This window comes from Bufo gargarizans, chromosome 5 (assembly GCF_014858855.1).
Source record: "Bufo gargarizans isolate SCDJY-AF-19 chromosome 5, ASM1485885v1, whole genome shotgun sequence".
In the NCBI taxonomy this organism is placed as follows: Eukaryota; Metazoa; Chordata; class Amphibia; order Anura; family Bufonidae; genus Bufo; species Bufo gargarizans.
In genome coordinates this window covers 122,478,131-122,499,474 of record NC_058084.1, presented here as the reverse complement: position 1 = coordinate 122,499,474, position 21,344 = coordinate 122,478,131, and the positions used below count along the sequence as shown (strand labels likewise).

Sequence of the window (21,344 nt, the reverse complement as noted above, 5' to 3'; positions counted from 1 at the left end):
ATAGAATTTAGAAATGTTTGGCTTTGAAAATCAAAAATGACATTCTTTCCAATAAAATGTTGCTTAACCCCCATTTTTTTTTATATTTTTACAAACATTACCAGGATAAAAAGCACCCCCAAATTTTTTATACATTTTTCTCCTGAATACAAAAACATCCCATATATATCTAGACTGCTGTACGGGCAAACGGCAACGCTCAGACAGGAAGGAGCTGCAACAGAATTTCCTAACATGGAATTTGCTGAAATAGTTATTAAAGGGGTTGTCCTGGTTCAGAGCTGAACCTGGACATACCCATAATTTCACCCAGGCAGCCCCCCTGATTTTATGCTCAGATGCGCTCCTTTGCTCTGCGCTGGATCGCGCAGGGCAAGGGCTCTTTTTTTCACAATAACACACTGCCGGGCGGAGGCTTCCGCTCAGCAGTGTGTTCGGTGACGTCACCGGCTCAGATGGGCGTGCTTTAGCGCTGCCCTAGCTGTTTTACTGGCTAGGGCAGAGCTAAAGCCCACCCATCAGTGCCGGTGACGTCACAGGGCTTCCTGGCAGCCCCATGGAGAGCCCGGTTCGTCACCGGAACTCCTGAAAATGCCTTTGCCCTGCGCGATTTAGCACAGGGCAAAGGAGAGCCTCGGAGCATGAACTGCTCCAATGCTCAAGTCAGGGGGGCTGCCAAAGTGAAAATGGAGGTATGTCCGGGGTCAGCTCTGAACACGGACAACCCCTTTAAGGGCCACAACTTTTTTTTTTTGTTTACTGAGCTGGGTGAGGGCTCATTTTAGGCGGGACAAGCTGTAGATTTTATTGGTACAATTTTTTTATCGCTTTTTATACCATTTTTGGCAAGTGAGGTGGGCGAAAATTGCAATTCTGTCAGTGTTTTTTTATTTTTATTGTATTATGGGGTTCTCCAATGGCATATAAATGATAGGGTAACTTTATTCTGCAGATCGATATGTTTATGCCGATACCAAATTTATATAGTTTTTTCATGTTTTACTACTTTTGCATCATAAAATAACTTTATATTAAAAATCTGTATTTTAAATCGCTATATCTAAGACCCAAAACCTTTTTATTTTATCGTCAACGTGGCTGATGGATGGACAGAATGGGTGAATAAATAAGTCCATTACTTTTTAACTTCATTTGGAGGGCTGCCTCTGTCTCTTTGTCTATCTATCTCTCTATCTTGATAAGGCCTCATGCACATGACCGTAGTTCTGGTCCGCATCAGAGCTGCAGTTATTGCGGCTCAGATGGGGACTCATTCACTTCAATGGAGCCGCAAAAGATGCGGACAGCTCTCCATGTGCTGTCCACATCAGTTGCTCCGTTCCGTGGCACTGCAAAAAATATATAACCTGTCCTATTCTTGTCCGTTTTGTGGACAAAAATAGGCATTTCTACAATGGGCCGCACGTTCCGTAAATTGCGGAAGGCACACTGGCAGCTTCCGTTTTTTGCGGATCCGCTGTTTTTTCGGACCGCAAAAAACGGCACGGTCGTGTGCATGAGGCATAACCCTGAGTATTGCATCTTTATATACAGAATAAATGAATAAAGAAGTCCACTACTTTTTCACTTCACTTGGAGTGGGTTGCAATACTGTTATCTAGAAAACTATAGGCGGGTGGTCGTTTAAGGATTTCCATCCTCTCTAGTCTTTACACAGTGTTGCTTACAGGCAGACAGACAGACAGAGATATACCTGTATAGATACATTTTGGACCCTATGATTTCTTTACACCGCAGAACAATAAATCTCTCATTAATATAAATGACAGCGAGTCTTATATATGCCATTAGATCAATCTGTACTTGCTACACAGAGAATGTACAGAGATACGAGCTTGTATTGCAATTTATAAGAACCTACTTCAGCCTGTGCCTGTTTTATCTTGCTCATGGCATCACCCTCAAGATGAAGCTTATCGTCCAGCAGAGGGCGGTGTTTCTTAATAAAGGTGATTTTCTCGTCTAGCCTTGATTTCACTGCTTCAGTCTTTGCCATCATTTCCAGCGCTTTGTCCAGTTCTTGCTTTTTAACCCAGATATGCCATTGAAGTTCAGAAAGATCCTGAGCACACGCGTCATACTCTGTTCGCAGGAAAATTAAATTGTTATTACATACAGCACTGCAAACATTTACTTTGTGTTATTCATTAATAATGCAACCGAGCTTTAGAAATATGTGCTATTAAACATTTAAAATTTGATCTAATTACCGTATAACAACTTTTTAAAGTATTGCAACTTATAAGAGACTTTTTACGCTGCAGATGTTTTCTCATTATGTCCTAAAGGGGATGTATTATCAGAAAATGGCATTAATTTAATTACCTTTTTTTTTATATGCATAGTTAAAAAAAATATATATAATTGTTATTATGTTTTAAACTATCCCCATAAAAACCTTGAAATATTTCCACTAGTGGCCAGTTTAAACACTGGCCACTAGAGCAGTCGCCATAAGCCAGAAATATGTGTTAGAAATATACCGCTACATAGCACCAATCCAAATTAATCATCTATTGGTGGAGACAGTGGTCCACATTGACTATTTTATTACTTATTTCTCTTGCTTATACGTATAAAATATTCCACAGTACTTTACAGACATCATTATTACTCATTGTCCCCAGAGAGATTCACTATCATTCCCTAAATAGACTTCCTATGAGTATGTCTATAGTGTGTAGGAGTACCCAGAGGAGACCATACAAACTCCATGCAGATCTTGCCCTTAGTCAGATTCGAACCCAGGGCCCTAGTGATAACCACCAAGGTAAGGGTTGTGCACCTACATTTTGATGTAAATTGTGCATCTAGGTTTAAAGAAGTTATCTTCACCTGTGTACAGCCATTTTTATGTCAGAATTCAAAAGGATGTGGCTTCACAGGAAAGGGAAGGGGGGCAGCTTTGTGAAAAGGGTGTGCGGAGTAATGTAAACTGTTTTGCATCAAAATTGTGCCACAACTTACAATTGGCGTAAAATTCTGTCTCAAAATAAGTCAACCAATAGTTGGTATAGAGTGTCTATCCCTTCACCAGATTCATCATCCAGTCTGACCAGTCTGGTGCAGATCTAGACAGCCAGTCTAAGTTTACGCCATCTATATTAATTTCTATGGGGCCGCCAAAATGGTAGCGGTGGCCACGCATGTGTAGTGTGCCCTCCGTGACTTTAAAGGCTCCATTTGCAAGATAGTAGCGGGTCCCAGAGGTGGGATCAGCACCTATCAGACAATGGGGACATATCCTAACAATATGTCCCCATTCTCTGAGATGATACAAGGAACCTGTTTAGGTAGTACATTTCTACTAAATGGATTATGCCATGAATTTCTTTTATATATATCTACAGATATGTGTACTATCACTCCACTTAGAAAAGTGACTCTGGGACCCCTCGTTCTTGTGATCAAGGAGGTCTCAGAGGTCAGACGCTCCACCTTTCAGCTACAGTGCATTTGGAAAGTCTTCAGACTAGAAAGTAAAAACAGCGGGGTAATTTACTAACCAGAAATACACCTAAATTTGACGTATTTCTGACGCAGACTGAGGCGCAAAGGTGGCAGCACTATGGTACTGCAGCTCAAGCTGCAGCATGCTGGAAACTACGCACTGAACTGAGCCTTCTGTCCAAAGAAAGGTGGCTATATTGGTCACTGATTTGTTTTTGTTTTGTTTTTGAATGTCAGAAATGTATATTTGTGAATGTTGAGATGTTATATTGGTTTCACTGGTAAAAATAAATAATTGAAATGGAGTGCAGAATTATTAGGCAAGTTGTATTTTTGAGGATTAATTTTATTATTGAACAACAACCATGTTCTCAATGAACCCAAAAAACTCATTAATATCAAAGCTGAATATTTTTGGAAGTAGTTTTTAGTTTGTTTTTAGTTTTAGCTATTTTAGGGGGATATCTGTGTGTGCAGGTGACTACTACTGTGCATAATTATTAGGCAACTTAACAAAAAACAAAAATATACCCATTTCAATTATTTATTTTTACCAGTGAAACCAATATAACATCTCAACATTCACAAATATACATTTCTGACATTCAAAAACAAAACAAAAACAAATCAGTGACCAATATAGCCACCTTTCTTTGCAAGGACACTCAAAAGCCTGCCATCCATGGATTCTGTCAGTGTTTTGATCTGTTCACCATCAACATTGCGTGCAGCAGCAACCACAGCCTCCCAGACACTGTTCAGAGAGGTGTACTGTTTTCCCTCCTTGTAAATCTCACATTTGATGATGGACCACAGGTTCTCAATGGGGTTCAGATCAGGTGAACAAGGAGGCCATGTCATTAGATTTTCTTCTTTTATACCCTTTCTTGCCAGCCACGCTGTGGAGTACTTGGACGCGTCTGATGGAGCATTGTCCTGCATGAAAATCATGTTTTTCTTGAAGGATGCAGACTTCTTCCTGTACCACTGCTTGAAGAAGGTGTCTTCCAGAAACTGGCAGTAGGACTGGGAGTTGAGCTTGACTCCATCCTCAACCCGAAAAGGCCCCACAAGCTCATCTTTGATGATACCAGCCCAAACCAGTACTCCACCTCCACCTTGCTGGCATCTGAGTCGGACTGGAGCTCTCTGCCCTTTACCAATCCAGCCACGGGCCCATCCATCTGGCCCATCAAGACTCACTCTCATTTCATCAGTCCATAAAACCATGGAAAATCAGTCTTGAGATATTTCTTGGCCCAGTCTTGACGTTTCAGCTTGTGTGTCTTGTTCAGTGGTGGTCGTCTTTCAGCCTTTCTTACCTTGGCCATGTCTCTGAGTATTGCACACCTTGTGCTTTTGGGCACTCCAGCGATGTTGCAGCTCTGAAATATGGCCAAACTGGTGGCAAGTGGCATCTTGGCAGCTGCACGCTTGACTTTTCTCAGTTCATGGGCAGTTATTTTGATGTTGATGTCATTAGACCACACCCCTTCTCATTACAGAGATGCACATCACCTAATATGCTTAATTGGTAGTAGGCTTTCGAGCCTATACAGCTTGGAGTAAGACAACATGCATAAAGAGGATGATGTGGTCAAAATACTCATTTGCCTAATAATTCTGCACTCCCTGTATAGTGTCTGGCACCTGCGGCTGCCTGGAATAGCTGTTTGGTGGTGCCATGTGTCCGATCCCCCACCGATCTGATACTAATGGCTTATACTAAGGATGGATCTTCAATATCCAAGTACCGGAAAACCCCATAAATGTTTATGAATAGAGTTTAACAAAACAAAAAAAATCTATAAGTTAGGACAAAAAAATTTAAGTCCTAAACATGGTGACACAAGTCCTATCTGGATCTAATTAAAATTAAGGAATACACTGTAGCTAAAATAAGAATTGTACTGAAGCCTTTGCAATAATCATATTCTACTTCATTATCAAGCATTAATCAGACTGCCATTAACTGTCCTATTATAAAATAACGCATGTTTGCTTCACTTCACTAAACCAAAGCTAAATACAGCAAACAACAGTATCTCATCCCAAGTTAATAATTAAATAACAACAGCCGCCAAAGTGCAAATGATGAAACTGTTTAAAAAGGCATTTAACTCAATGTAATCAATTTATCAAAATGTTCTAATTTGTTCAAGCAACATTTCTTACATTACCCCCCTATAGCTGTATACGTACATCATAGTAAAATGGTGCATGCAAATCAGCATTAATAAGTGTCATTTAAAAATGAGCTCACTGGAGCAGATACATGGAGACGTAACCTGCTTCCTAATGAGCATCCCGATGGAATTATAAAAAAAGAGCAAATACTTGACACAAAAAAACCATAACAAAGCTCAGAAGACTAAACCACAAAAGCTAGACATATTACTTGCATGTGCTTAAAAGGTCATTGCTGTCCAAACAAAAAATTACTTTGGATGAGGCCAATCTTACTATATATGAACAATGAAGGTTTGGCTCACGGGACCCCCACCAATCAGCGGCAAGGCTGCCAGCCTGACTATATTATCGACAACTTCGCTAAAACTTCCAGGCAGAAAACCTTTTTATACATATACTGGAAAACCATAGCTATAACGGAGACTGTAGATGCAAAGTGATAATTACAATCACAATGACAAACAGAAGTATCTACAATTTCATAAAAAAATTATGGACGCATCAAATATTTTTTTTTTTTTTTTACACACAGTGGTAAAAAGTGCACTATGACAGTTTAGGAATTTACAGACAGCAACCCTGATCAGAAAAACAAAGAGGCTGCACCCTCTCTGGCGCGTGACGGCCCCATCACACTACAGATCTGTGGAGGTTCTAGATCTTAAAACCGTATTAATCACGCATTGGTGGCCTGTACTAAGGGCGGTAAAGAGGACCTGTCACCACAAAACGCAGTGTAGTCTGCAGGCAGCATGTTACAGAGCAGGAGCAGCTGAACAGATTGAGAAAAGAATTAGTAAAACTTGTAACCTATACACTTGTATCGCTAATATTTATCCCGTATAATGAAAGGCATTACAGAAAAACTAATTAAAATGGCTGAATCACCATTTTTTGGGTTGGTGATCACTTCGCCTTCCAAAAAAAAATCATAAAAAGTTACTTATAAAAGTTAACATCTATACATACCCTAAAATGGCAGCAAATAAAAACTATAGATCACCCTGCAGCAAATTAGCCCTTACACAGAATTAACGTCCGTAGACCTAAATTTAACTTTTTTCCGCACATATTTTTAGTCCCCCTAGGAGATTTTATTATGCAGTCTAAAGGGAGAATTGTTACCTTCCTGCCATAGGAACTTTGCTTTGTCAAGCCTCGGAGGTCTGAGAAGGCTCGAGGCTGCCAAAGGGATCTCCCTATGCGGCTGTTTGCATACACACATAGCTGTGTTTCACCTGATTTATCTGTTGTGAATCCAAGGGTCTGTCCCGGAGTTATGATACTTTTTCTTAACATGCAAATTAGGCCTTTGTGCAATGAGAGCTTCCCCCATTGCTTTTGTGGCACCCAAGCTTCCTTTATATTGGTGGCAAACCCCTCCCCGGCTGCTTTGATTGAAAGGGCCAGGCAGTGGCAAAGACCTAATTTGCATATTAAGAAAAAAGTATCATAACTCAAGAATGAAACCTTAAATCAACAAAAGAAAGCCACACTTAAAGGGAACCCGTCACCGGGATTTTGGGTATAGAGCTGAGGACATGGGTTGCTAGATGGCCGCTAGCACTTCGGCAATACCCAGTCCCCATAGCTCTGTGTGCTTTTATTGTGTCAAAAAAACGATTTGATACATATGCAAATTAACCTGAGATGAGTCCTGTACGTGAGATGAGTCAGGGACAGGACTCATCTCAGGTTAATTTGCATATGAATCAAATCAGTTTTTTGACACAATAAAAGCACACAGAGCTATGGGGACTGGGTATTGCGGATGTGCTAGTGGCCATCTAGCATCCCATGTCCTCAGCTCTATACCCAAAATCCCGGTGACAGGTTCCCTTTAAACAGCTATATGTCTATGCAAACGATTTGATAGGGAGGATGCTGGTGACAGATTCCCTTTAATGGCCAGGCCTGAAAAGAACTTAATGACCAAACACTTTTTGTAATTTAGCACATGTGGTGGATAAACGGTCCTAACTTTTTATTTGCTGGACTTACTAGGGATTTTTCTTAATATGTTTTTTTTAGAGAATTTTTCATTTTATTTTGAGAAAACTATACCTTAAAATTTTTTAAATATGCAAACTGACACCAAAATAAATTATTAAATTGGGTTTCCTATTTTGTGTCAGTCATTCTGATTTATATTATGTAAAGTTTTGCATGAATGGGGCAAATATGTTTCTTCTTTTATTAGTATTTTATTATTTATTTATTTTGGCACATAATATGTCTCCCATGAGGTTGTTTAACCGCTTGCTGCCACTGTAACACCGAAAGGCGTCCAGGCGGCAGCGCTCTCAGGTCTCAGCGACGCCTATTGGTGTCATCTCGCGAGACCAGTGGCGTAACTACCAGGGAAGCAGGGGAAGCGGCTGCTTCGGGGCCCGGGCTGACAAGGGGCCCGGCCCCCGGCAGCGTGCCCTGTCTATCCCTGCAGAGCTAAACATATGGGGATCCCTCAGCTCTGCACCCCCATTTCCCAGTATACCAGACATATGGGCTCTGCGCCCTGCAGCTCAGTGTAGATGCCAGATCCTTCTAAGCTACAGGACCTTTGATGATGTCATGACCATGTGACCGGTCATGTGGGTGGGCTGTGGACTGGTAGCGCCTTTATGATCCTCATCTGCTTCTGACTTTGGCTTGAACTGTTGAACATATGAGGTTAGCACCCTAGCACTTACAATTCCGGGTACTTAGGGGTTAATGCAGGGATGATGTGTATGGCCTCATTCACACATTGCAGATTTAGTCAAATCTGCAAACAAGATGTACAGCGAGCTTGTAGCATAGCTGTGTGTGTCTGCCTACTAGGGCTGCAGCTAACGATTATTTGAATAATCGATTAGTTGCCGATTAATTTCTACGATTAATCGATTAATCGGGAAAAACGACAAAATTACAAAACAGAGAGGTTTATATGATCTTACTTGAAAAATGATGTTCAAAGGCCATATTAAAACAAATTGTGGACGACACTATTATGGGGGATCTGTGGACGACACTATTATGGGGGATCTGTGGACGACACTATTATGGGGGATCTGTGGACGACACTATTATGGGGGATCTGTGGACGACACTATTATGGGGGATCTGTGGACGGCGCAGTTATGGAGAGGGGGATTTGTGGACGGCGTAGTTATGGAGAGGGGGATTTGTGGACGGCGTAGTTATGGAGAAGGGGATCTGTGGGTGGCGCAGTTATGGAGAGGGGGATCTGTGGGTGGCGCAGTTATGGAGAGGGGGATCTGTGGGTGGCGCAGTTATGGAGAGGGGGATCTGTGGGTGGCGCAGTTATGGAGAGGGAGATCTGTGGGTGGCGCAGTTATGGAGAGGGGGATCTGTGGGTGGCGCAGTTATGGAGAGGGGGATCTGTGGGTGGCGCAGTTATGGAGAGGGGGATCTGTGGGCGGCGCAGTTATGGAGAGGGGGATCTGTGGGCGGCGCAGTTATGGAGAGGGGGATCTGTGGGCGGCGCAGTTATGGAGAGGGAGATCTGTGGGCGGCGCAGTTATGGAGAGGGGGATCTGTGGGTGGCGCAGTTATGGAGAGGGAGATCTGTGGGCGGCGCAGTTATGGAGAGGGGGATCTGTGGGTGGCGCAGTTATGGAGAGGGAGATCTGTGGGCGGCGCAGTTATGGAGAGGGGGATCTGTGGGCGGCGCAGTTATGGAGAGGGGGATATGTGCACTGTTATGGGTATAACAGTGCACAGATCCCTTTCCTCATAACAGTGCACAGATCCCCCTTCCCATAGCAGTGCCATACACAGACCCCCCCCTCCTCCCCATAGCTGTGCTATACACAGACCCCCCTCCCCATAGCAGTGCTATACACAGACCCCCCTCCCCATAGCAGTGCCATAGACAGATCCTCCCCCCTCCCCATAACAGCCCCGGCCCCAATGCTTATAAGTCTGACTAATCACTGCATCTTTAGTTTACCTTTTTACAATGACGCTCCTGTAACAGCCAGGCAGAGCGGACGGCGGCGTAACGTCACTCACTCACGTGACGCACCTGCTCCGCCCACTTCATGAATGAAGGAGGCGGAGCAGGCGTGTCACGTGAGTGAGTGACGTTACGCCGCCGTCCGCTCTGCCTGGCTGTTACAGGAGCGTCATTGTAAAAAGGTAAAATAAAGATGCAGCGACCGCCCGCCCGCATAGCAACGAATCGGCGATTATTCGATAACTGGATTCGTCGACAACGAATCCAGTTATCGAATATAATCGATTACATCGATTAATCGTTGCCGCCCTACTGCCTACCCAGAGCAGCTGTGTGTGGGGTGCATGTAGCAGAGCTGAGGGTGCTTCATGTGTATAATGCAGCAAAGATAGGTGTATAGTGTGAATCCAGCACAGTAGTGTGTGTGGTGTATGTAGCAGAGCTGTATGAGACAGAGGAATGTATAATGTGCACAGCGGAGCTGTGTATGTAAAATGTGCAACAGTGATATATAATGTGGCACCCAGAGCTGTGTGTGTGTGTGTGTGTGTGTGTGTGTGTGTGTGTGTGTGTGCGCATGTAGCAGAGCTGTGTATGTAAAATGTGCAAAAACCCTGATGCTCTCAAAAAGAGCAAGCAATATAAAACATTGTAGTTTGATACCTTTTACCCCTTAAAGACCGGCCCCATTTTCATTTGTACATTAGCCATAATCTTTTTATTTTTCCATTCACAGTTATATGAGGGCTTATTTTGTGTGGGACAAGATGCATTTTTTAAATGCCGCCAATTAGTTTACCATGTCTTGTATCAGAAAGCAGGAAAAAAATATATTTGTGGGTTAAAAAAAACAAAAAAAACACACACACAATTCCGCCAAGATTTTTGAGGTTTTCACATCACAGCGTTCACTAAAAATGCCGTCTTTATTCTGCGGCTCAATACGATGCTAAACTTGTATGGTTTTTATTTGGTTTAATTACTTTAAAAAATTACTTTTCTATATTTCGGTCTATGTGAGGGCTTGTTTTTGTTTAACGATCAGTAGTTTTCTGGGGGAAGGGGGGGGCCCATACAAAAATTTGCTGTGGGGCCCAGTCACTTCTAGTTACGCCCCTGCGTGAGACCTGAGATTTCCTGTGAGCGCGCGCTCACAGGAGCGCGCATTCACAGGATCGCGCAGTAAACAAGTTGAACTACAGCCTGCCAGCGCTGATCATTGGCTGGCAGGCTGTAGATTTTTAAAATAACCAATAGGTATATTAGACGCTATTTTGTAAATAGCGTCTGATATACCTGCTACCTGCTCCTCTGGTGGTCCGTTTTGCTTGGATCGACCACCAGAGGACACAGGCAGCTCTGTAAGTAGCACCAAACACCACACACACACACACACACATTACACCCCCCCTGTCACTTATTAACCCCTTATGAACCCCTGATCACCCCATATAGACTCCCTGATCACCCCCCTGTCATTGATCAACCCCCTGTAAGGGTCCCTTATCACCGCCAGTTACTTAGCTACTTGTTAGGTAGTTAACGCCCAGCCCACCGCACCGCAGTCACTGATTAGCATCATCGCTGTCGCTAATTATCACTAGTACTATATAGTATCTGTAAGTGATCAAGACTGATCGCAATCAGATCTATATCAGTACAGTAGGGTCACCTTAGGCTCTACAAAAAAACGCAGTGTTCGCCTGATCAGGCCTGATCTTGTGCGCACACTTGCGTTCAGTCCGCCCCACCGCAGTGACAGAAATTTTTGTTTTCTGATCGCTGCAAAAATACTGTAAAATCGCTGCGGCGCTATAAAGATCACTTTTGAGCTTTCTGGATCTTTATTAGCGATCGCAGCTTTACTTCGCAAGCACTCCTTTTTACTAGGTAGGTTTGCTCCTTTTCCTGGGTAGTCTCAGAGGACTACCCCCTAAATTTAGTTAGCCCAAAATGTCAAAGGGGTATTCCGCTGAAGAGGCCTACAGGATTCTGGCCCTGATGGATGAAAGCGATGGGGACACCTCACCCGCTGAATCCAGTGGTTCAGAATATGAACCTGTAGACAGCAGTGGCACTCTAACCGCTAGTGAAGATGACGAGGTTGAGGTCTCTGCTATGGTCAGGCGTACCCGACCCCATGTCAGTGTTCTGCATACCCCGCGTGATGAGCCTCATTTGCAGCAGAGTGGTGCTAGCGCTGATCTTGTTTATGGTGCGGCATACACCAGCAGCGCAGCACATCCTGGACCTTCTACCAGCACTGCCGTATTCCCTGGTGAAGTGGCGAGCACCAGAAGGGCAGTTCCAGCTGGTACGGTGGCACGTGCAGTAACTCCCCCGTCGCAGCCACACGTTCACAGGCCCATAGAACCCTTAGTCTCCCAGAGGTGCTGGCAAACCCAAATTGGCAATCCCCTGCTTCCGCTGCACCCGTATTGCCCCCTTTCACCGCTCAGTCTGGAGTTCGCGTGGAGACAGCTCATTTAGGATCGGCCCTTGAGTTCTTTGAGCTGTTCTTTACCGCGGATCTCTATGACTTAGTTGTGGCAGAAACTAACCGCTACGCCACACAGTATATAATCGCCAATCCGGAAAGCTTCTATGCCCAGCCTTTCCGGTGGAAACCAGTCACAGTTTCCGAATTTAAAATATTTTTGGGCCTTATCCTCAGCATGGGTCTAACTAAAAAAAATGTATTGCGGTCCTATTGGTCTAAAGACCCAATACATTACATGCCCATGTTCTCTGCTGCAATGTCCAGGGCCCGTTTTGAGGGCATCATGCGCTTTACGCATTTTCCTGACAATAAAACCTGTCATCCAAGAGCCCACCCTGCTTATGACCGGCTCCACAAAATTCGGCCCCTCATAGACCGTTTGTCATCCAGGTTTGCAGATGTGTATACCCCCGATCAGAACATCTGCATAGACGAGTCCCTTGTACATTTTACCGGGCGCCTTGGCATCAAACAGTACATCCCCAGCAAGCGCGCCCGGTATGGGGTCAAACTGTATAAGCTCTGTAAAAGGGCCACAGGCTATACATATCGTTTTAGGGTCTATGAGGGAAAAGACTCAAAACTGGAGCCGGTCGGATGTCCTGACTACCTGGGGAGCAGTGGCAAGATTGTCTGGGACTTGGTGTCATCCTTACTCCACAAGGGGTACCACTTATACGTGGACAATTTTTACACAAGCGTGGCCCTCTTTCGGCACTTACATCTAGTCGGAATTCAATGCTGTGGCACTGCGCGACCTAGTCGCCGGGGCTTCCCCCAACGGCTCGTTAATACCAGACTTGCACGGGGGGAGAGGGCTGCCTTGTGTGACCAAGAACTGCTCGCGGTGAAGTGGAGGGACAAGAGGGACGTTTACCTTCTGTCCACCAGTCACGCAGACATGACAGTACAAATTGAAAGGGCAATTGGAGTCATTGAGAAACCCCTCTGTGTCCACGACTATAACCTTCACATGGGAGGGGTGGACTTCAATGACCAGATGTTGGCTCCCTATTTAGTGTCCCGCCGCACCAGACGCTGGTATAAGAAGGTGTCTGTTTATTTAATTCAATTGGCTGTCTATAATAGTTTTGTTCTCTACAGTAAGCCTGGGAGAACGGGATACTTCCTAAAATTCCAGGAAGAGATCATTTTGCAACTCCTGTATCCAGGAGGGTCCGTGCCCCAAGTCCCTGATGTAGTTAGCCGGCTACATGACAGACACTTCCCGAGTGTCTATCCTGGTACCCCAACTCACCGTTCCCCAAGAAAAAGATGTTGTGTCTGTAGCAGGGCTGGAATGAGGCGCGATACCACCGTTTTTTGTCCTGACTGTCCTGACCAGCCTGCCCTATGCATAGGGGAGTGTTTCCGCAAGTACCACACACAGGTACACTATTAGTGTAGGCATCGCGTGACACAGGACAGGCACACAGGGGTCTTAGGGCCCTTTCAAACGGAGCTGCTACAAACCTCTCCTTTCACCTCGGACAAAGTGCATAATGTAATTCGCCACATCTCTGGGCGAGTTGCGCTTTGCACATTGTCCCATGGGGAAGGAGAGGTTTGTCCTCTGAAAGGTAAAAAAATATAAAAATCACAGGTAAGCAAAAAAGTTAATGTTCTGTTGTTATATAAAGTTTATAAAAGTTGATGTTAATAAATGTATTGCATTTCTGCCTGTTTATTGCATTGCTGCCTAGTAAAAAAGATACGTTTGCCGAGGCTTATGAACTGAGGGGCGGTGTTCATATGCTTTGGCAAACATTTTTTATTAAAAAAAATAAAAATTCTGGCAATGATTTAATCATCCACATCGATTGATGTGAATGGAGAAAATCGGGTTTGCCAGGGCATACGAGCTGAAGTGGGTTTGCATGTTGGGCGGAGCTCCTATGTCCTGGCAGACGCCTTTCCCCTCTTTTTTTTTTGCACATTTTTTGGCAGAGATTTTTTCATCCACATTGATCGATGCGAATGAAGAAATCGGTGCCGTTCATTTTTTCTTTCAGCCCAGAGGCTAAACAGAAAAAAAAATCTCATTACCCGTATGCTCAATATAAGGAGAATAGCAGAAACTCATAATGCTGGCCATACATGTAATGATTGTGGAGACCCTCAAATGCCAGGGCAGTACAAACACCCCACAAATGACACCATTTTGGAAAGAAGATACCCCAAGGTATTCGCTCAGGGGCATATTGAGTCCATGAAAGATTGAACTTTTTGTCCCAAGTTAGTGGAAAGGGAGACTTTGTGAGAAAAATAAAAAAATAAAAAAATTTCATGCATGGTGATTCCATAGAAGATTTATTTTTTTGGGCACAAGTTAGTGGAATATGAGACTTTGTAAGAAAAAAAATAATAATACATTTCCGCTAACTTGTTCCAAAAAAGAAAATGTTCTATGAACTCGCCATGCCCCTCACGGAATACCTTGGGGTGTCTTCTTTCCAAAATGGGGTCACTTGTGGGGTATTTATACTGCCCTGGCATTTTAGAGGCCCTAAAGCGTGAGAAGTAGTTTGGAATCCAAATGCGTAAAAATGCCCTGTGAAATCCTAAAGGTACTCATTGGAATTTGGGCCCCTTTGTGCACTTAGGCTGCAAAAAAGTATCACACATGTGGTATCGCCGTACTCAGAAGAAGTAGGGCAATGTGTTTTGGGGTGTATTTTTACATATACCCATAGCGTGTGTGAGAAATATCTCTGTAAATGACAACTTAAAAAAGAAAATGTATACAAAGTTGTCAATTTACAGAGATATTTCTCTCACCCAGCATGGGTATATGTAAAAATACCCCCCAAAACACATTGCCATACTTCTTCTGAGTACGGCGATACCACATGTGTGACACTTTTTTGCAGCCTAGGTGCGTAAAGGGGCCGAAAGTCTAACGAGTACCTTTAGGCTTTACAGGGTTGCTCACAATTTAGCTCCGCCCAAAATGCCAGAACAGTAAACACACCCCACAAATGATCCCATTTCGGAAAGTAGACACCCCAAGGTATTCACTGAGGGGCATAGCGAGTCTGTGGGAGATTTACATTTTTTGCCAGAAGTTAGCAGAAATGGAAACTTTATTTATTTTTATTTTTTTCTCAGAAAGTGTCATTTTCCGCTAACTTGTGAAAAAAAACTTAAATCATGCATAAACTCACCATGCCCCTCTGCGAATACTTTGGGGTGTCTTCTTTCTAAAATGGGGTCATTTGGGGGGGAATTATACTATCCTGGCATTCTAGCACCTCAAGAAACATGACAGGTGCTCAGAAAGTCAGAGCTGCTTCAAAATGCGGAAATTCACATTTTTGTACCAGTTTGTAAACGCTATAACTTTTGCGCAAACCAATAAATATACACTTATTGGATTTTTTTTTATCAAAGACATGTAGCACAATAAATTCTGACACAAACTTGTATAGAAATGTAATTATATTTGAACAATTTAACCAGAGAAAGTTAAAAATACACTTTTTTGAGAAAATTGCGGTCTATTTTGATTACCATCAGAAGAACAAAAAATCTCAGCAGCAATTAAATACCACCAAAAGAAAGCTGTATTTGTGAGAAGAAAAGGAGGTAAAATTAATTTGGGTGCCAAGTTGCATGACCGAGCAATAAACCGTTAAAGTTGTGAAGTGCCGATTTGTAAAAAAGGTCCTGCTCACTAGGGGGGTATAAACCTGTGGTCCTTAAGTGGTTAAAGACATTTGGTGACACTCGTATTTGCACTTTTTTCACTGCAACTGGGGCATTCAAAGAAGCCATAGTTACAGGGGAAAATGACCCATGGTGGAGGCACTGTACACAGGCCGAGCTGATCAGGGTCTGCTAAGACCCAGGAGCTCTGCTCTGCCTTTGAGACAGCCGGTAAAGACGTGATTACTGGGTCCAAGAGAGAAATGCAGAATTGGTAATAAATTGTTTCTGTCTTCTCATCAAGCTACCCAGCTCTCACTGACAGCCAGGGACCCAATCTATTCCTGCTAGATTGCAGGAGCTTTAATCCAGCATCATACATGTATGGCACTCCGGTTTAAAGACCGGCAACAAGTACTGGACAAGTACAGCGCTTAGTTTCTATGTAGTTAATCACTAACCATCTCAAGGACATAAAATGTTACCGTACCTTTCTGAACAGCCTCACAAAGGTTATGCAGTTTCCATTAGGAAAGAACATCAATTTGCCTGATGAGATGTGATCGCTAGATCCAATACAGGAAGCGGCATAGCCACTTCTACTCAGTGCATGGTGCTTACTGAGCACAATGCACCAAGGAAAGGCGTAAGTGGTGACTGCTTGTCTTCTCAGGGAACCTAGCTGTCACTGACAGCTGGGCACCAAACCTGCTCCTGCTAGATTGCAGCTTTATTGCACCATCATATGTATGGTGCTCTGGATTAAAGCCCAACATCAAGCAATGTACATCTACGGCGCTTGGTCAGTATATAGTTAATTTCCAACCATCTCAAGGACATTAGATGTTACTGTACCTTTCTGAACAGCCTCAGGAAAGTTATGTAGTTTCCATTGGGAAAGAACATCAATTTGTGTGATCAGACGTCCTTTCCTCTGCCTCTCTAGCTTCAAAGCCTCTTCTGCTTCTTGATGGTCTGCTTCCAACCTCCATATCAACTGGACAACTTCTGAAAGGACAGCTTTGGTGTCTTCCTTCATAGATAGATCTTCATTTTGCTCTGGGAAATCTGAAGAAGACAAACATGTTATCTGAACATTTGTTTTACTCCATGTTTCTACACTATACAGTTGAAACCAAATGTTTACATACACTATATAAAAGACACATATGCATGTTTTTCTCAATATCTCACATGAAATCAGAATGAACCTTTCCTGTTTTTGGTCAATTAGGATTACCGTAATTATTATTATTTGCCAGATGCCAGAATAATGAGAGAGAGAGAATGTTTTAAGACATTTTTATTACTTTCTGCAAAGTCAAAAGTTTACACACATTTCATTAATATTTGGTACCATTGCCCTTAAACTGTATGACTTGGGTCAAACAACTTGGATATCCTTCCACAAGCTTCTCACAATAGTTGGTCGGAATTTGGGCCCATTCCTCCTGACAAAATTGGTGTAACTAAGGCATGTTTGTTGGTCGCCTTGCTCGCACCTGCCTTTTCAGCTTTGCCCATACATTTTCATTAGGATTGAGATCAGTGCATTGTGATGGCCACCCCAAAACATTGACTTTGTCATCCTTAAGCTATTTTTTAACCAGTTTTGCAGTATGCTTCGTGTCATTGTCCATTTGGAAGACCCATTTCCGCCCAAGCTTTAACTTCCTGGCTGATGTCTTGAGATGTTGCTTCAGTATTTCCACATAATCTTCTTTTCCTCTTGATGCCGTCCCTCCTGCAGCAAAACAACCCCACAGCAAAACCTAACGATGGCCATTATGGCCAAAAAGTTCAATTTTAGTTTTGTCAGACCACAGGACATGTCTCCAAAAATGTAGGTCTTTGTTCCTGTGTGCATTTGCAAACATGAATCTGTCTTTTTTAGGTTTCTTTTGGAGTAATGGCTACTTCCTTGCAGAGTGGCCTTTCAGACCATGTTGATACAGTACTCGTTTAACTGTGGATATTGACACAATCTTACCAGCTTCCGTCATCATCTTCACAAGGTCTTTTTCTTTGGTTCTTGGGTTGATATGCACATGTCAGACCAAAGCACGTTCATCTCTGGGACACAGAACCCGTCTCCTTCCTGAGCAGTATGATGGCTGGACATTCCCATCTTGTTTGTACTTGCGTATAATTGTTTGTACAGGTGAACGAGGCACCTTCAGGTATCTTGAAATTGCACCCAAGGTTGAGCCAGACTTGTGCAAGTCCACAGTTCTCTTCCTGATATCTTGGCTGATTTCTTTAGACTTTCCCATGATGCAACACAAAGAAGCAGTGTGTTTCAGGTGTGCATTTAAATACATCCACAGGTGTGTCTCTAATTAACTCAGATGTTGCCAACAAACCTAACAGAAGCTTCCAAACACATGACATCATCATATGGGCAGTCCAGAATTGCTTAAAACCATAGTAATCTTAATGTATGTAAACTTTTGAAATTGCAGATAGTAATAAAAATGACTTAAAACATTCTCTCTCTCATTATTCTGGCATTTGGCAAATAAAAATAATTATGGTAATCCTAATTGACCAAAAACAGGAAAGGTTTATTCTGATTTCATGTCAGATATTAAGAAAAACATGCATATGTGTCTTTTTATATGGTGTATGTAAACTTCTGGTTTTAACTGTATCTACAGGCTCTAATTCTATTCTAATGATCAAATGCAGAAATACTGTCCACTTGAATGGGCTCCATGTAAAGGTTCATAAGTTTTCCCTGAAAAATTAGGATTCACTGGGCTGGTAAGAACAGCAGCATCAACTCTCAATCAGTTCATGTTTAGGTTCTTCACATTTGTTAAACTTTCCAAACCACCCCCTTTAAGTAAAAGGAATTTGAGTAATTATAAACCCCAGTTTTCTTTAATTATACCTGAAACTATTTAATCTAGGACCATTTCATCCAGGGTAAAAAAAAAATATTAATACCTTGGTGAAATACCTCGGTGAAATACCTCAAAGGGGTTGTCTCACCATAAGTGTCCATTCACACATCCGCAGTGTTTTGCAAATTCGCAAAACACCGGGCCGGTACCCCAATAGAAATGCCTATTCTTGTCCGCAGCTGTGGACAAGAATAGGACATGTTCTATTTTTTTGCAGAGCCGTGGATCGGAAGCTTGGGGCCGCGGACCGGAAATGTGGATGCGGACAGTAAACTGTGTGCTGACCGCATCTTTTCTGTCCCCATTGAAAATGAATAGTTCCGCATAAATGCGGAACAGATCCAGACCCAAAGTGCGGACGTGTGAATTAACCCTTAGTATGTATCAGTTATCCATAAGATAGGTCATAGGTCATCAACTTTTTGCACTCTAGCAGCAGTGAAACTACAACTCCCAGGATGCCCACTTGCTTGGCCATTCTTTTGTCCACAGAAGTGAATGGAGCATGCTGGAAGTGTCAGAGATTGCTGACCCCTGCGATAGGTGATAGACATCTGGTTGGTGAAGTCTGACCACAAGAACTCCCACTCATCACAACAACAGGGTCCCTGAGTCCTCAGACTAAGTGGAGTGATGGTCACACATACAAGCTGATGCTCCATTCGTCTCCATGGGATGGCAAGAAGTAGCCAAACATTGTACTCTGTTTCTTGTCTGAAGTCTCATAGAGTTGAATAGAGTATTAGCATGTGTGAGAGCCTTCATTCACTTCTCAGCTTCAATCTTCTATTAGCTCAAGCTAATAACACTGATGTCCCTGTGGCTGTCCATATCCATACCAAAGGCCATAAAATGATCTCAGGCTGACTGTAAAATGTAGGAGTGGGAGCAGAGGAGGGACAAGAAGTCTCTGTACCTCAACCAATTCGTTCCAATTCCCCTTCTTACTTTCTTTTATATCTCCTCATTTGTTTGGAAACATTCAAAGCCTAGATTCATGATTTCCAAATAGGTGACCTTTTACAGTACCATAAAATCACTTCATATGCAACCTTACGCGGCAAGTTCAACATCTGCAGGTGCTCTGATTTGTAGAATGGTCACTCTTATAAAGTCTGCAGGAACTTCATACGTGGAGTGAATTTTCAGCATGAGCTCTCCTGGTATGAAACCACCAATTGTGCTTACCACATGTACAGGTTAAACTCGTAAAATTAGAATATCGTGTAAAGTTAATTTATTTCAGTAATGCCACTTAAAAGGTAAAACTTATGAGATAGACTCATTACATGGAAAGCAAGATATTTCCAGCCTTTATTTGTTATAATTTGGATGATTATGGCTTAGAGCTTATTAAACCACAATTTGCTCAATTGCACAATTTGCAATTTGTACCCTTTGCTCAGGGGGTATGGATTAATTAGCTGACTGGAGTGTGACACTTTGAGCCCAGAATATTGAACCTTTTCAGAAAATTCTAATTTTAAGTTGTATTACGGAAATAAATGGACTTTTGCACGATGTTCTAATTTTTGGAGTTTCACCTGTACATCTTCCCCTACTTTTTTCAAGTTGGACCCTTCTGACCTGTTTTCACCATGTTCCCATCCTGTACGCAGCACTTCCTTTTACTGTATACATCCAAACCCGTGATGCACTTCTCCTTTCTCTTCCACAGCTGCAGTACCACCTCTAACACCCAGCTAGCGTAGGGCACCTCCCACCAAGCTAGTTATATAGACACTCCCCTATCACTGCCCCTGTTGTCTTATATATTTTTTTCCAAATGAATAAATTGTGCCCTTACCCTCAATGGCACCATAAGAGTTCCCAGTATGTGCCATCCCTAAGCAGCAACATAAATTATTATCATTTTTTATTTGAAAGTGCCATTCATCAAGAGGGGGTTACAAATACATAATATAAAATACAATAAACAAGGAACCATTAACAGACTATTACAGAGGGGGAGAGGACCCTGCCCGTAAGAGCTTACAATCTACAAGGGAGCGGGGAAGAATACAGTAAGTACTGCTCATCTGGCTGTGTGGTGGCAGCAGGTGGTAGGCTTTCCTGAAGAGGTGTTTTTTTACTTTTGAATGTTTGGATCTTGGGGGATCGTCTAATGTGCTGGGGAAGTGAGTTCCAGAGTAGGGGAAAGGCACGTGAGAAATCTTGTAGTCTATTGTGTGATGAACAGATGACAGGAGAACTGAGGAGTAGGTCCTGTGAGGATCGGAGATTACGTGTGGGGATGGACGAGAAATCAGGTCAGAGATGTAAGCAGGGGACAGATTGTGGACGGCCTTATATATTTGGTAGTATTTTTAACTGAATTTGCTAGTCATTGGGGAGCATTAGGATAAAACTGATCCATTTTTTTCGGGTATTGAGCTCCTGTGACGGAACTCAATACTAGAAAACAAAAAACGCTAGTGTGAAAGTACCCTAAGGCTGTTGTGAAGACAAAGGGTGGTCACATCAAATACTGATTTCATTTACATTTCTCTTTTATTCATTTACTTTCCATTTTGTTAGATGATAAAAATAAACTATTAACACTTCTATTTTTGGAACCACTCTTACTTTGAAGATACACATCAGTGGTTTATTCATCCATATCAATGTGATGTTTCAGTCCTATCACAGAAACTTTTTGAAGCTCTTGTGAAAG

General features: G+C 42.7%; 1 protein-coding gene across 1 annotated transcript in view; it reads right to left on the bottom strand.

The window, feature by feature from the left end:
• Positions 1–21,344, bottom strand: part of CCDC178 (coiled-coil domain containing 178) — a 436,677-nt gene that overhangs the window by 326,072 nt on the left and 89,261 nt on the right. The window contains exons 5-6 of the mRNA XM_044294406.1: positions 16,620–16,832; positions 1,883–2,103 (exon numbers count right to left, since the gene is read on the bottom strand). Of these exons, the coding sequence (XP_044150341.1) occupies positions 1,883–2,103; positions 16,620–16,832 (434 nt within the window). The remainder of the gene's footprint in view (positions 1–1,882; positions 2,104–16,619; positions 16,833–21,344) is intronic.